This window comes from Rhea americana, unplaced genomic scaffold (assembly GCF_003343005.1).
Source record: "Rhea americana isolate MKP2758 unplaced genomic scaffold, rheAme1 scaffold_194, whole genome shotgun sequence".
NCBI lineage: Eukaryota > Metazoa > Chordata > Aves > Rheiformes > Rheidae > Rhea > Rhea americana.
The window spans coordinates 1,264,667-1,278,599 of NW_028186083.1; the positions used below are offsets into that span (position 1 = coordinate 1,264,667).

The 13,933-nt window shown below is 35.1% G+C and overlaps 1 protein-coding gene across 2 annotated transcripts in view; it reads right to left on the reverse strand.

Annotated features, from left to right (window-relative positions):
• Window positions 1–441: 441 nt before the first annotated feature.
• APPBP2 (amyloid beta precursor protein binding protein 2) overlaps window positions 442–13,933 on the reverse strand; it is a 22,370-nt gene continuing 8,878 nt past the window's right edge. For both annotated transcript variants that reach the window (XM_085302930.1, XM_085302931.1), the window contains exons 2-13: window positions 12,341–12,429; window positions 11,255–11,406; window positions 10,438–10,561; window positions 5,146–5,314; window positions 4,292–4,381; window positions 3,761–3,828; window positions 3,577–3,682; window positions 3,118–3,242; window positions 2,835–2,920; window positions 2,239–2,429; window positions 1,837–2,002; window positions 442–1,046 (exon numbers count right to left, since the gene is read on the reverse strand). In XM_085302930.1, coding sequence (XP_085159056.1) covers window positions 793–1,046; window positions 1,837–2,002; window positions 2,239–2,429; window positions 2,835–2,920; window positions 3,118–3,242; window positions 3,577–3,682; window positions 3,761–3,828; window positions 4,292–4,381; window positions 5,146–5,314; window positions 10,438–10,561; window positions 11,255–11,406; window positions 12,341–12,429 — 1,620 coding nt within the window. In that variant the 3' untranslated portion in view covers window positions 442–792. The remainder of the gene's footprint in view (window positions 1,047–1,836; window positions 2,003–2,238; window positions 2,430–2,834; window positions 2,921–3,117; window positions 3,243–3,576; window positions 3,683–3,760; window positions 3,829–4,291; window positions 4,382–5,145; window positions 5,315–10,437; window positions 10,562–11,254; window positions 11,407–12,340; window positions 12,430–13,933) is intronic.

Consider the following 13,933-nt stretch of genomic DNA (forward strand, 5'->3'; position numbering starts at 1 on the left):
AATTAAAGCCACTGGTCCAAAACTTTTTCTAGTAGGCTGGTCCACTTTTGATTTTCCTGGTCCTGTTATGAAGATTAGCACTCTTGGTTGGTACCAAAGAAAACTAAGATTGCTGGTCTACTGGATCTTCTATCACTTACAGATGAACACTGGTCCAGTTCAGGAGATCAGAAACAACATACAGTGATTCCTTGCTTAACAACCTATTGTGGTTCACAAAGAGTATGTTGCTTTCCAAAGTGGTTCTTTGCCACTTTTCTTCATAAGGCAGCAGCCAAGACTAGGGCGTTCTCCCTTTTCTTAATGTTTGTGATTAAACTCTGCTAAAATGCRTATAGAGAAAGACTTTTCTTGTATAAATTTCTTACAGTACAGCATTTATTCTATTTGTCAGAAGCAAGCTCTTGATGAAACCTTCAGTTCATAATAAGAATGCAACTCTTTTGGACTCAAATAGTTTTATTTAATGTGTTCTTGCAGATTTTCTGCAAAGTAGCTTCTTTTGAAGGAAGAGAGAAAGAAGGGGTTTTCTGGAATACCAAGTTCAAAATCTGAGTCGAACTAAACATGCCATACACATGCTGATAAAAATTTAACACACATCCATCCGTATGGGCACTCTTCAGTAGACTGGACCAGTGTTTCAATGCAAATTCCAGCCCCCAGAGAACTACATGGTTTAGATTTCACAGTATGACTTTCCCCTGTAATCTGGGGGGGTGGGAGTGGGGGGAGAGGGGAAAAAAAGAACAAACAAACAAAAACCTTTAACCGGTTAATTGACCAAGTTCCTTAGCTACTCTGTCCATCAACATTCTGAGACATGAGAAAAGATTGAACCACTTCTTCAGTGGACTGAGGGCTGGTGCTTACATCCTCCAGAGCATCTGTAACTGAGAACTGCCGATCCCGCAACCGGTTCCAATTGGCCAAAATATTGTGGTACTCAAAAACTTTCTCATAATTGCCAATGGAATTGTACAGTTTAATGAGACCTCTGTAATCATATTCAAGTCCACTGTACCCTTCACCAAAAAGCTTCTTTCCTAAAGAAATCCAAAAGACAACAAAATTAAGAGGTAATCTGCTCATAACATGGTGCTATTCACATCACTGATAAAATTATATGATAAAAAGTAAAATCATCATCTTTTTGTTAGGGCAAATGAAAAACAGGAGCAACATGCAAGTTCTCTGAATGTTGGCATAAATATCTATCAACCTTTTTCTTGCTATATTCACACAGAATCTACCAGTCATACAAACAAGTCAGTTATTTTGTGTCCTAATTTCAGTCCAAGATCAGCTTTAAGCACTGATGTTGGTTTTCAGAGTTTTGCCTTCCAATTATGTATTTTGTCGTAACAACCAGTATATGCTAACTATAGGAACTAAGAACACCTTAAAACTGAGCTTTGATTTGCAATGGTAAGTTCATCGTGAATGACAGATGGGCAAGAAAAAAAATTTTTAACTATGATATACAAAGGCTGACAGACACAACAATCTTCCATTTMTTTCAAAATCTAATTACATTCTGAACTTAAGTTCTAAATACAACTCCAAAGCGTAGTGTAAAGACTAATACTCAAGCTTTTACTTGGTCATTTTTTCCTCAATGTTTTCAAGAGTCACAGTGAGTGAGTTCTGATGGAGCACTAAAAATAACAGTTCCAAAATTCAAGCCCTAGCAGAACATTCAAGAAAAATAATTACGTTTAGATTGAACCCATATGCAAATAAGCATGTTGCAATTCATTAAGTCYTTCATTAAAAGGCTTTAGTTTCCTGTAATGTCACAACAGCAATACAGCATACATTTTAAGAAGTACCTACCAATTGCTATGGATCTCAAATAAAGCTTTTCAGCATTTTCATATTGATTCATATCATAGTTATATAGAGAAGCTAGATGTCCCACTGACAGGGCAACTTCATAATCTTCTTGACCCAGAAGCTGCTCCTTAATCTGAATTGCTTTGATGTGCATTTCCTCTGCTTCCTACAGGAATCCAATTTATATGAGTCAGTCACAGACACCACTCATCATGTCATAAAAAGAAAAAAAAAGTTAGAAAACTGTAAGACTTAATGTAATTGTACAGCAGCTTAGTAATCCACAGTATTTTATAAAAGACATAAAACAATAACATAATAGTAAGAAAGCAAAAAAAAAAACTATCAATTTTTTTTCAAATTCTCAAAATTCTTATTTACATTTACAACATATAATCCTACCTTAAATTTTCTCATGGACTGATACAGTCTTCCAAGGTTGCCATAGTGTTTTGCTGTTTGTACATTAAATTCCCCAAAAGCCTTTTTAGCTAACTGGAGTGAAGACAGATGCAAGTCATGAGCTTCTTGAAGTAATCTCTGCTCAGTTTCCTTGTTATGACAGTCTATTGCAATCTCCTCCAGGATAAGTGCTGGGTACAGGAGAGAAGAACCARTATTACTGTGCTCTAAACACAGAGAGATGTTAACTGTAGGCAGMAGAAAGCCATCTACCCAAGACATCTTGGGAGACACCTAATCAGTTTTTATGTTTACTTCAAACAGTTTTCAGACAGGTATGATCAGACAGCTAATTCCTAACATTCTCATATTCAATATTTTTACCTCCTTTTTCAGGAAGTTTAAAGTTTTCTTTATATTTTTACAGTGTTGACAGAAAACATTGAGGACTACCATGTATTCYAGAGCAAGCTTCATCTGGCAGAAAGAAAGAAGTGTTACGCTACCTCTGCTAGGGAACACCACAGCATATCTGAATGACTGATTTCCACTGATAAAATATTAAAGCGTCTCAGTAATGCAATAAAGAATATTACCTTTAACTCTCTTGGAAGATGCCAAGAGAAGATGGTCTTCTGGGAGAATGTGAGTTATAATACCAATAGCACGTTCAGCATGGAATCTGAAAGAGTTTAAGTGTACGCATGTTGATTTAAGTTAGCAGCTGACTAGTAAAAATACTAGAAGCAGTAAGCCAGTACAGAAGTACAACAAACAGATGCATTTAAATTCTAATTGGAAAATCTACATCATTTAAGAACATCTTTTCCCATTTACAGAACTAAATTAGCTGCCAATACCTCAAACAATTGTACTCACAGTGCATTGTCAAATTTTCCAGAACTGTATTGGTGAACGTAAGAAGAATAAGCCAAATCTTCATGAGCTGTGGCTACATGTATGTTTTTACCTCCAAATACTGACTGCCGGATATCAAGAGCTGTCTGAAAGTGTTAAAAGTGAACAATTTTATCAATACAGAGAACAAAACCAAAAAAYCCCACCAAAACCCTTCTGAATCCCTCTCACTATTATAAATGAAAACAAACAAACTCCACCCTACTGGCTAGTCCATATCTATAGAATATTTACAGGACATAAATGCATAAAAGCCATTTTAGAGTCAGGCAAAAAGAAAATCAAACCCAAAGGATTTTTTAAGCAACAAGCTTCACAGTAATTAAAATCAACTATTAATTATCTGAGTTCGCTGTGAGTCCAAATAGAAACATTTGAGAGATTATCAATATCAGATAGTCATTTAGCCTTGCTGCATACCTGGTAGATTGCAACAGACTGGCATATATTGTCTACGTTGAGCAAGTAAAATCCATAGTCTAATAGTGTATCAGAATATTTGGGGTGCTTGGCTCCAAAATGCTCCCTGTAGAAACATACTTGCATTACAAATTGAGGAAAGTTACRCTTAACTTTAAAAGGCATTTTTGGGGGTACTACTCACCGGGCAAGATATACTGCATGTTTTATCAGCTGTTCAGCCTTTTTAAATTCACGTTTTACAACACAAGCCTAAAYAAGAAAATAAAGTATATATGTCTCCAGCAGACACTGGCCCAATTGCTAATTACTATTCTTCATTTCAAAATATCATAATGGTTACTAAAGGACTTTTCAGTTATTCAAGAAAAAGTTCCCCAGTGACATATTAACAAGCTTATATTTTATTCTGACATAAATGACATTAACTCAAGAGGTAGTAGTTTACCTAGTCTAGCTCAAACATGGGAACAGACAACCTCATCACAGAATGTTAACTTTGTCATGATGTTCCTTTAAGCAGCCATTACTCATTTTTGTGGAGAAGGAAAAAACCCCACTGGCACAAGACTGAACTGGACCAAACAGACAAATATGATAGCCAGGTTTATTTCATGAGCCTTATGGTATCTAAGTGTTCTGGAGGCACTACCCACCCTCACCCTTCTTGATAGTAATTTTGTTACAAAAGAAATACAAAAGATCTTCAATTCACCTTCGAAGCTTGTCGTAAAACATCTACTACTACTTTTACAGGCAGACCAAYTGTGATCTCCTTCATAGCTTCTATACACCATTTATAAGCCTGTGGAACAAAGTTACCAGCATAAGTAAGTGGAACTTCACTGTGTTGTAACATTAACAAAAATATTACTTGGCTCTGAGAATATACTGTCGATATTTACATATCTGTAAAATTGCTTATGTTCGACTAAACTTGTCCAGCTAAGTCTTAAAAACAGACTTAGAATTCATTTTCTGTAAAGTTAATATTGCAAATAATAAAGAATCTAAGTTAGCATAAAATAGTTATTACAACAGATGTATTACCAGCTTTTACAGACAAAAGAAAAGTTCTATAATCTTTAAGTAACCTTTACAATTTCTATTGTGAAGTACAGCTTCCTGGTCAGTATATTTAGAAACTAAAAGAAAACYACAGTTTATATAGCAGTAACACTGGAGTCCCAGGCTACACAATATAGCTACAAAATGCTATTTCTGTTCTGCTTTTCATTTTTATCTTCTAAAAAATAGATAAAACTGCCTTTTGTAGTATTTCACTTACAGGTAATTGAAATACACTATCAATCTATACTTCATCAATTCAACCTATATTTTATCATTTAGAAATGTTGTTCAAAGTACTGTTAAGAGTTCATAGGTTCTAACTCATAACAGCAAATAGAAACAAGTCAGTAAATCGAGTATTCCTCTAGTAGCATCACGTAGATACCAAYAAAAAGATCAGGAATATTATCTAGAAAGATATAGCGAATAATGAGCRTGAAACTTCCTAGCCAATTTCATCACTGGTTTCCTGAAGAAAAACAAACTAACCCTACTCACCTCGTCATAGTGACTCTTGGCAAAAAGCAGTGCACACAGCTCCCCATAGAGTGCTGCTTTGTTTGCTTGCTGACCRTGTTTTGCAAGTTTGTCCATGTAAGACTGAGCTAGCTTGAATGTTTCTTCTCCCAAGTGATATTTACAGTTACCATTTCGAACATGCAGCAACCTTAGGAACATGTAAAGAGATTGTATAAATGGTTTCTGTATAAACCATTTCAATATACAGTAGTCCCATTGATCTATACTTGATATTATACACACAATAGAACAGGGCTGTCACAACAAACACACACTCCATGAATTCCGTAACACAAAAAAGCTATTTAGAGAGTATTATTTCAGTATTCCATGCTTTGTGTCTCGCAGGACAAGACTTTTCTTTTCTTTCTTTCTTTTTTTTTTTTTTTTTTTTTTTTTTTTTTTTTTTTTTTTTTTTTTTTTTTTAAAAAACATTGCAGATGTCAAGTGATTTTATGATTTTACATTTAGATGTAATTTTATATATTCAATGCTCGAACCACTTTAGTATGGTGGCCTCACATTACATTTTTCATACAATCCATTCTTCTCAACACTGATAGAAACCCATTTCTAAAACCAGTGATACACTGCCTTAMATCTCTTCCTCTGCTTCCTTTCCAAAATACAGTAAACTGAAATAGACACAGAATAAGTACAGAGATAGCTAATTTTCACACATCCCTATGCTTTTTCCTCAGTCCTCAAGCAGTACAGAGTTTCACAAGTTATTTTGTGAGCGATTCAACCACATCCATTCTACATGAGAAAGTGTCATTTGCAAATAAGGAATGTTTTCTTCTGGTCTGTCAGGAAAGATGGGTCAATATTGTTGATTGGCATTAATACTAAAGCACAATTAAAAAGTTGGGCTAAACACAGTCATGTTTTAAAACACACTGAGCATTAGGCAACAGTGATTGTACTCTGAGATAATGAAAGAAGCATCTTTAAGAGAGAAAGGACAGCTTATCTTCGATTCTCATGACAGTTGCTTGCATCACACCTGTTGAATGGTGGAAGCAATGTGGTACCCACCTAAATGTTTCTAGGTGGGCAAGGCTACTGGAGAAATTTTGGATTAAATAGGGAGTAACAGTACTCACTTGTAGCTACAAGATCCAACTAATTTCAGTACCATCCATAAGGCTTTGACCCTTAGACATCCACAGCAGAAGAGACTTTGTTGGCCCAGTTGACAATAATTCTAAGCAAAAAATCTCATCCTTCTCTCCCTCCTCTTGTTGCATCTCCTATTTTAACCCTGCTGCCTTTCGATTTGAAGGATTAACAGAAGCTTCAGGAAGCAGAACAGCCAAATGCAGACAAAACACACCAGTGCTAAAATATACTCTTTCTCTAGGCAAGTAACAATTCTGGCTTCTGGTATTTATTTAAAAGAAAAGAAAATACTTTGGGGGTAAATTTAAGCTGATGCTTATTTACTTTAAAAGAGAAGCATTAGAAAAGTGCATTAACCAAACCTAAAGGGCAGAACTGTTCTCTTACCCATTGCAGGCTAAAGAACAGAGACAGGTATACTTTTTCAACTGCAAATCCCTACCATTTAAACACAAGAAATTTAGGTAAATGTGCACAATGACCACATTTTTCCTTGGAAAAGGTCTCAGAACTAAATGTGATGCAGAAATGCTAAGATTGAGTTCTTGGTCATAGGCAGAAAAACCATCTAACATTCAAGTATGAGAGACAGGAATTCAAAAGAAGCTACATAGACCAAGTAATCAATTACAGCTTCCCAAGAGAGGGAAACACTATTCTGACTATGGCATTCAATTGGGAGCTGCTATGCAATACGAAAAATACTCAGCCCGAGTCATATGGAATGATGGAGACTAGTAGGAATAGTACTGCAATTTAGATAAACACTCAGGAAAGATAATATCCAACTTCTGGCTTCAGATGTTTGCTTTTTATTTAAAAAAAAAAAAAAAAAAAAAAAAAGGTAAACCTAACACAATCCTCTATACAAGCTGAATTTTGTTATTTGGGTTTTTTTTGAGTAAATCTCTTGTTAATCTAACAAAATTTTAGAAGATAAAGACAAAAGCTAGAGTAGAGGCCTTAGGACATTTATGCTAATAACTATGAATGTTCTTTGTCTGCAATACTAGCCTTTCAGGCACAGCCTTTTTTTTGCAAAATAAAATCATTCTTCAAGAGCRTACGAACCACACATTTACACATCATCTCAGGAAGCCTAAAAACATCAAACTCTTCTTCCAAAAAACAGGATAGTTATATAAATCAAAACTATTATCAAATATAGAACAACAAATTAGAAGAATCAGATCTTGCATTTGTGCTTTGTTGTTTAACATATAACGAAAACAAGCAAACTAGAAGGAGCTTATACACAAGCAAGAAAGTATACAAGCTTGTAGAAAAAAAATCTCACATTTTCAAATTTTGTTGAGTTTCTCCATAATTTTACTGCCACTAGTGCAGCAAAGAAAAATCCCACTTATGCCCAGATAACATGAAACTTTCTTCACCTTTTTAAACTGCTTTCTATTAATAACACCTGTGAAAAGGCTAAATTTTCAGTTTCAGTCAGAATCTGCATGCTACGTTCAGATCAGTTTTTGTCATTGTTTGATTGTTTTTAATTAAAAGACAGTTTTCAGTCTCAAACTTCATTAGATTTGTCAGACTGCAACTAATACCTGTTCTGGAACAAAAGCTTCCTTTCCTCTTTACCGCTAGCCTTAGGAACACTAACAGTCATCTTGCATTAACAAGATGGCCTTACTCTGGCTACAAGACAAACACCTAGAAAGCAAGCTAGGGAGTTGATTTCAGTGTACAAAAGTGATGCTTATGATGCAGCACAGACATGGTTAAGTATAACTAAGGACAGAAACACAGCAAGATATGTATGGTCTCCCTACAAACAGAAATTTAACCCTCAGAGTGCAATTGCCTTGCCACATTTCTTATTACTTCTTTCTTTTTGTTACCTCTACTAATGATCTTGTATTTTGTGTTTGGCATTTTTTTTATTGCTTATTCCTTACAGCTTAACTGCATTTTTATGTATTTATTTGCCTATTAACACTCACCTGTTGAGGAAACTTTTTTTCAAACATACAGAAACAAAGTATCTGAAGAATCCCTGCATGCTTAACAACTACTAATCTTTGTGTAGCCCATGTTTTACAAACTGTTTATCCTACAACATTCTTTATAACAGTTAAGTATTAATAGTTCTGTGGATGCCTGTGAAAGAAGGCATCTACTATCACCCTTAAAAAGCAAGAACAACAACAACAAAAAAGAAGAAACCAGAGGTTAGACTCTAGTTTTTAGAACAGTGATTTTTAAGACTGTTGTATCTGCAAAAACCTTAAATTGTGTTCTGTTAAAATTCCATCTAACTTATTTCTCCAACACAAACACAGTGTTAAAAACAGGATATTCTACTGTGGAGATTACATGGTCAAAACAAAAGTTTATCTTACTGCCTTCTAACTTTGAAGCTGAGAATAATTATTGTTCTCCCCATAGAAAGGTTTTCARATTTACATACTTAGCACTTCTGAAAGCGTTTTGCATTCTTTTCATTTGATAYATTTCCAGTTGAACTATGCTGTTACTTGATTTTGAGATGCCTGAACATAAAGCAGTGTCTCCTCATTTATACCGCTGCCCAGGGGGAGTTAATGTTATATGCAGGCCATCAGCTTTCATTACAAGAACAATGAGTGTTTCTACACGAATGGAATTAAGATCTACAGTTCAGAAAACTTCATTCTAAGTGCAATAAAAGTGCAACCTGCTTGGATACTTGTCACAGACTGTACCAGCATAAAACTCATCTAGATAAACAGCCATAACGTTAATAGCTTTGACAGTTCAGTAAGGAAGTCATGCACAAGTCTGATCTGACACATCTTATCTGGGAAAAGCTTATTCCTTAGACCTTTTACTAAACATGTTTGGTTTTTGTACTGTTTCCTTGTATTCCATTGATGGAGCTTCTTACAGCTTTGCTGACTAAACACACCCCACTTTCTAAAGATCAGATTCACGTAGAACAAAAACAATCCAAAAAGGCTTCAGCATTTTCAAAGAGCTTAATGAAATACTGCATCAGTTCAGCTTTACCTAGCTTGTATGACAGGCAGTTTTAAGCAGTGCTCTTTCATTATTAGCTATCAATCATAAAATCCAGCTATTGTAATTGCACTTTTGAATATAACGGAGATACTACCACAGGCACAACTGGTTGCTACCAAAGTAAAAATGGAATACAGCAGCGGAAAGTCATTTAAGCTATCATTAGGATCACACTGATCACACAAAACTCCAAACTTTAAACATGAAATGCCACAACATCGCTTAAAAGATGAAGGAGCTTTCTGTCATCTTAAAGCTATTCTCACAGCTCAATAAGCAATTAACGTACTATCTGAGCTTAACTAAGAGTCAGTAATTAGGTCCCTGTGTTATTCAGAACACAAAGGAGACAACTTCAGTTCATAGAAAAGCCTCAAGTTTGGACATCATTTTACTAGATGGGAAAGAACAATTCGCCTCAAAATATGATTTGGTAACAGTTCTGTTGAACACAGACAGTATTAGGAAAACTTTATCACTCGTTCCTTTTGAGAGGAATCTTCCAGGGCTGTCCAAGTGAAATTTGAATCTGAACAGAAGCCCCTGTAAACAGAACAGGTACAAAAACCAAACATGAGTCCTAAAAGTAAAAATTATTTTCCAAGTTGTAGATGAAGGTGTCCACAAGAATTGGACATTTGAACATTTACCTAAGTACACAGTTAACTAGTTCAGCACAGACCAAGAGAACTCTTTGGATCTGGTATCAGGAATCTATGCTTTCCTTTTATTTTTGCATATTTGTATCATTTGCAATTGTATTTGGATTTAGTGAGTACTTTTATTAAATGTAACTTCAGCAAACATCAACACATGACATCTATTCATGAGCAAAAAGCCTTGAAAACAGAGATACTGGATCACTGTCGCTGGCCAGCACCTGCTATCTACACTGCACTACATCACAGAGAAGGCAAAACTGTTTTTCCACTGTGCTGCCAGTTTATAAGTAGGAAATCCAGGGATCTATGTAGAAGAAGCACTTCTGATCTTCAGCTCTAACTGGGAAAGTTCTTTGGTGAACCAGAATACTGAGGAGAGTATCTGAAGCTTGATGATGCCAAGGCAGTTAGTAACATATACTAATGGTTATTTCACAGCAAAATGTATAGGAATTAAAGGTGAGCTTACCTTACGCAACACTCTACTGCACGAAACCAATGAAGTATTTCATCATGAAGGGTGCATAACTGAAGACAGGAAAGAAATACCTTCTCAGCATCACTGTACCATCCTGCATCTGATAGGAAYCCCCCTGGAAATTCAAGAACAAACAGAATGTTGAGCAGCAATACACTATTTTCAGAGAACAATGGTTTGCTCAAAGCTTGTGAAAAGAGCACATCTGAYATTTCATTGCAAATAAAGATAAAAACAGGAATACATGAGTTCCCTATTTCCCATATCAAAATACAGAAAGTCATTGCTAAACAACTTAGAGAGAAAAAGAGCGCAAAGGAAGCACACTTCTGTTTTTAAGTAGTAGTTTTACAAAATGTCATATAACTACAAACTATGCATGGGAACTCTGCCAAGAGTTCCAGTCCTTCAGTCCTGAACTAACAACAATGAAAGAGGAAAGTGGAAGAATTCTCCTTCAGCTGAGGATGACTTTTTGGTATTAGATATTTTTCCTACAAGTTTTTTATCAAGAAATGCTTACCAATATTAACAATACAAGAAGTCTTAACATTGTTTAGGTATCACATCTACAAACAATCCTTAAATCTTAAATATTTATAATAAAGATAAGCCCTTAAGTTCTTATATATTAAAATCCAATACATTTTTCTTAAGACATCAAGTAGTTTTCTAAAAATTACATTCCAAACACACACACATTCTTTAAGAGGAACCAGTCATGAACACTGAAAAAAATTAGTATTAGCTTAACTGAAGCTTGCATGAAAGAAAGCATAATACTTAATAACTTATCATCTCCAGTTACCTAAAACAAAACCAATCTGGATTGCTTTTTCTTTTACAGCAGAATCAGATTCTGCTATGTAGGAGCACCGTCTACTGAAAGAATAGGCAAGTACAGAAGCAACTTTTACTCCATGGTCCATCAAAGCCTGAAAACAGTGATGAAGCAGATGCCTGGAGAAAATGAAAAGAAGAAAAAAGAAAATAGAATTTGATTATATATGAATTTTTAAAATATTCTAATCAGTTCACTCTTGAGTACCATGAATTTAAGTGAGTAATGAATCAGAGAAAGAACTCCAAACCTCTCTCAAAGCAAAAACAGATGAATACAAGTGTAATTGTCAAACCCAAGGCTAATGGATTACAGTTGTTGGACCATTCAACAAATAAGCGAGCATACACATAATTCTTTACAAGGACATCCTCCAGTGTAAGCAAAAAGCAAACAACTCACATTACTAAAACTAGTAAACAATACTTTCAGCTAAAACTTAGGGGGAAAGTCTCAGGTTTACCCTTACCCTACAACTCCCAAAGACAGAGCACATAAACGAGCAGTGAGGTAGCCATAAACATCACGGATGTTAAAGCTCATTCTGATTACAAAGAATGGAATCTAAAAAAAGCCAGTTATGGGTATAACACCACAATGGAATATTAGAAGATAGGAAAAAAAAATCTGTAAACTGAGGAGATCCTACCAATTTGTAACTATACAACTAGTATGAGCTAAAATATCAGGAAATAATGACAGATCTGTAAGTTTTACTTAACTGTTCAATATGGGTTACAAAGGATAGGATTCTGGTTAGCCTMGACTGAATGGCATTACTAAAGAAAGCATTTGGGGAACCAAGTACCATAGATGGCTTGGTGCCTTTATCTGTAAGTTCTGATTTTTAAAAATAATTTATTTATTTTTTTTTGGGGGGGGGGAAGAAGGAGAGACACCAATTTGAAAGCTCTTCTGAAAGTCTGAAGAAATATTCCTATGTTTATCATATACGCTAGAAGACCAAGAAAATTAGAGACATTTTTCAAATCCATAACCCAGACCAAGGGRTAAGAGCTGAAATGAGAATTATCAATACATTAAAATACTTACCTTTTATCTAAAGCTCGTAGCACCTTTGCAAAAACTTCTAGTTCACAAAATTCACTACCTAGCTGGCATAAGCGGCCCTGTTGGTAAAGCTGAAAGAAAAATATGAATATGTTTAAACACTTAAGACTCCAAGCTTTCACAGTAAATTTATCTTAATTCTAAAGATTACTTACGATGAAATCTAGACTTCAAACTATCAAACTAAACCAACCTAAACATTAAAAAGTCATAGTTCCACTGACTCTACTCAAGAGCACTTTAGTGTTAAAAAACTAAAAACTCTAAAAAACAAMAAAAAAAAAAAAAAAAAAAAAAACAAAGAGTTCCATTAATTAATGGTTTCAAGTGTTTATCCACTAATGTATTTTCAAATGTCTACTACATCTATCTGCACCATCAAAACACTGCAACGTCTAAGCTTAAAAAGTTTGCAAATACTAYAGTATACAGCTTCTTTGATACCAGATGCTTTGAATACATTTTTAAAATGGCACAGAACTTAACACACAACAGCACAAACAGATTTTAGGAGACTTGTAGGTGGAAATATATGACAAAAGCTAGCCAGCATAAAAACCAAACAAAAAAAWAAATAATGCTGTGATCCTAGAAAGCTCCAGCAGGCCTCTAGAGCAAAGGCTATAACAAAAACTAAGTAAACAAATAAAAAGGCTCACAAGTTCTGCAACTGGTGACTCACCAATACAAACAGTTAAAGACAAGGCATTAGTTCTGACCCCATTAACACTTGAGCTCACAAAAATAATTCCTGCTTGAGCAAATGGGAAAACCCACATGAATCTACTTGCACATTTATTAAAAGCAATGGCTACTATTATGCCCAAAGTGATTTGTATCTGCAGATGAGCAAACATATTATGCTATTTGGTTTGTTCACAAAAACAAAACATGGAGAGAGTTCATAATGCAAAGCACAGCTAAGTTGCAAAACTTTCTGCTATACAATAGTATAAATACCAAGAGTTTACATAGATACAAAAGCAATCATTCAAAGATATGGCAGAAAAATCCATTGTGGGATATTAAACCTGGAGCTTGGAGTAGTATCTTGAAGTCTGTCAGAGGCACAATGCTGGATTACGTGGAACAGCAGATTGTTTCAGCACAACCGTTTTATTTTAGGTGTTTATTTTAGGTGTTTAAGAGAGACAACCACTTGTTAAGAGTGCTTTACGAGATTGTATTTTTCTTTCTCAATATAAGAATGCTTTTATGAACTCCAGTGGAACAGAGACATTGTTTCTAAAGGAAGACAAATGCTGTGGATCCCATTTTTTCTTCCTGTGAGGCAGTAGCTCCCTGGGGAACAGCAGAGACACCGGGATGTGATGCCTCTCACAGGCACTTGTCTCCAGATGTTGCATCTCTCAGTGCCGGCTGTTATTTTAAAAAATCCTAATCTTTAATGCATGTGTTCCTTAAGMCATTCAAACACAGTGTCCAGGACCAGTATATTCTACCAGCAGTAAGACAGGCTGTATTATCTGGGCAGGTTTCACAGCTATGAGCAACTTCCAAACGAGGAGTGCAACTACCTTTATATTAAAAAAAATGAGGAGTACAACTACCTTT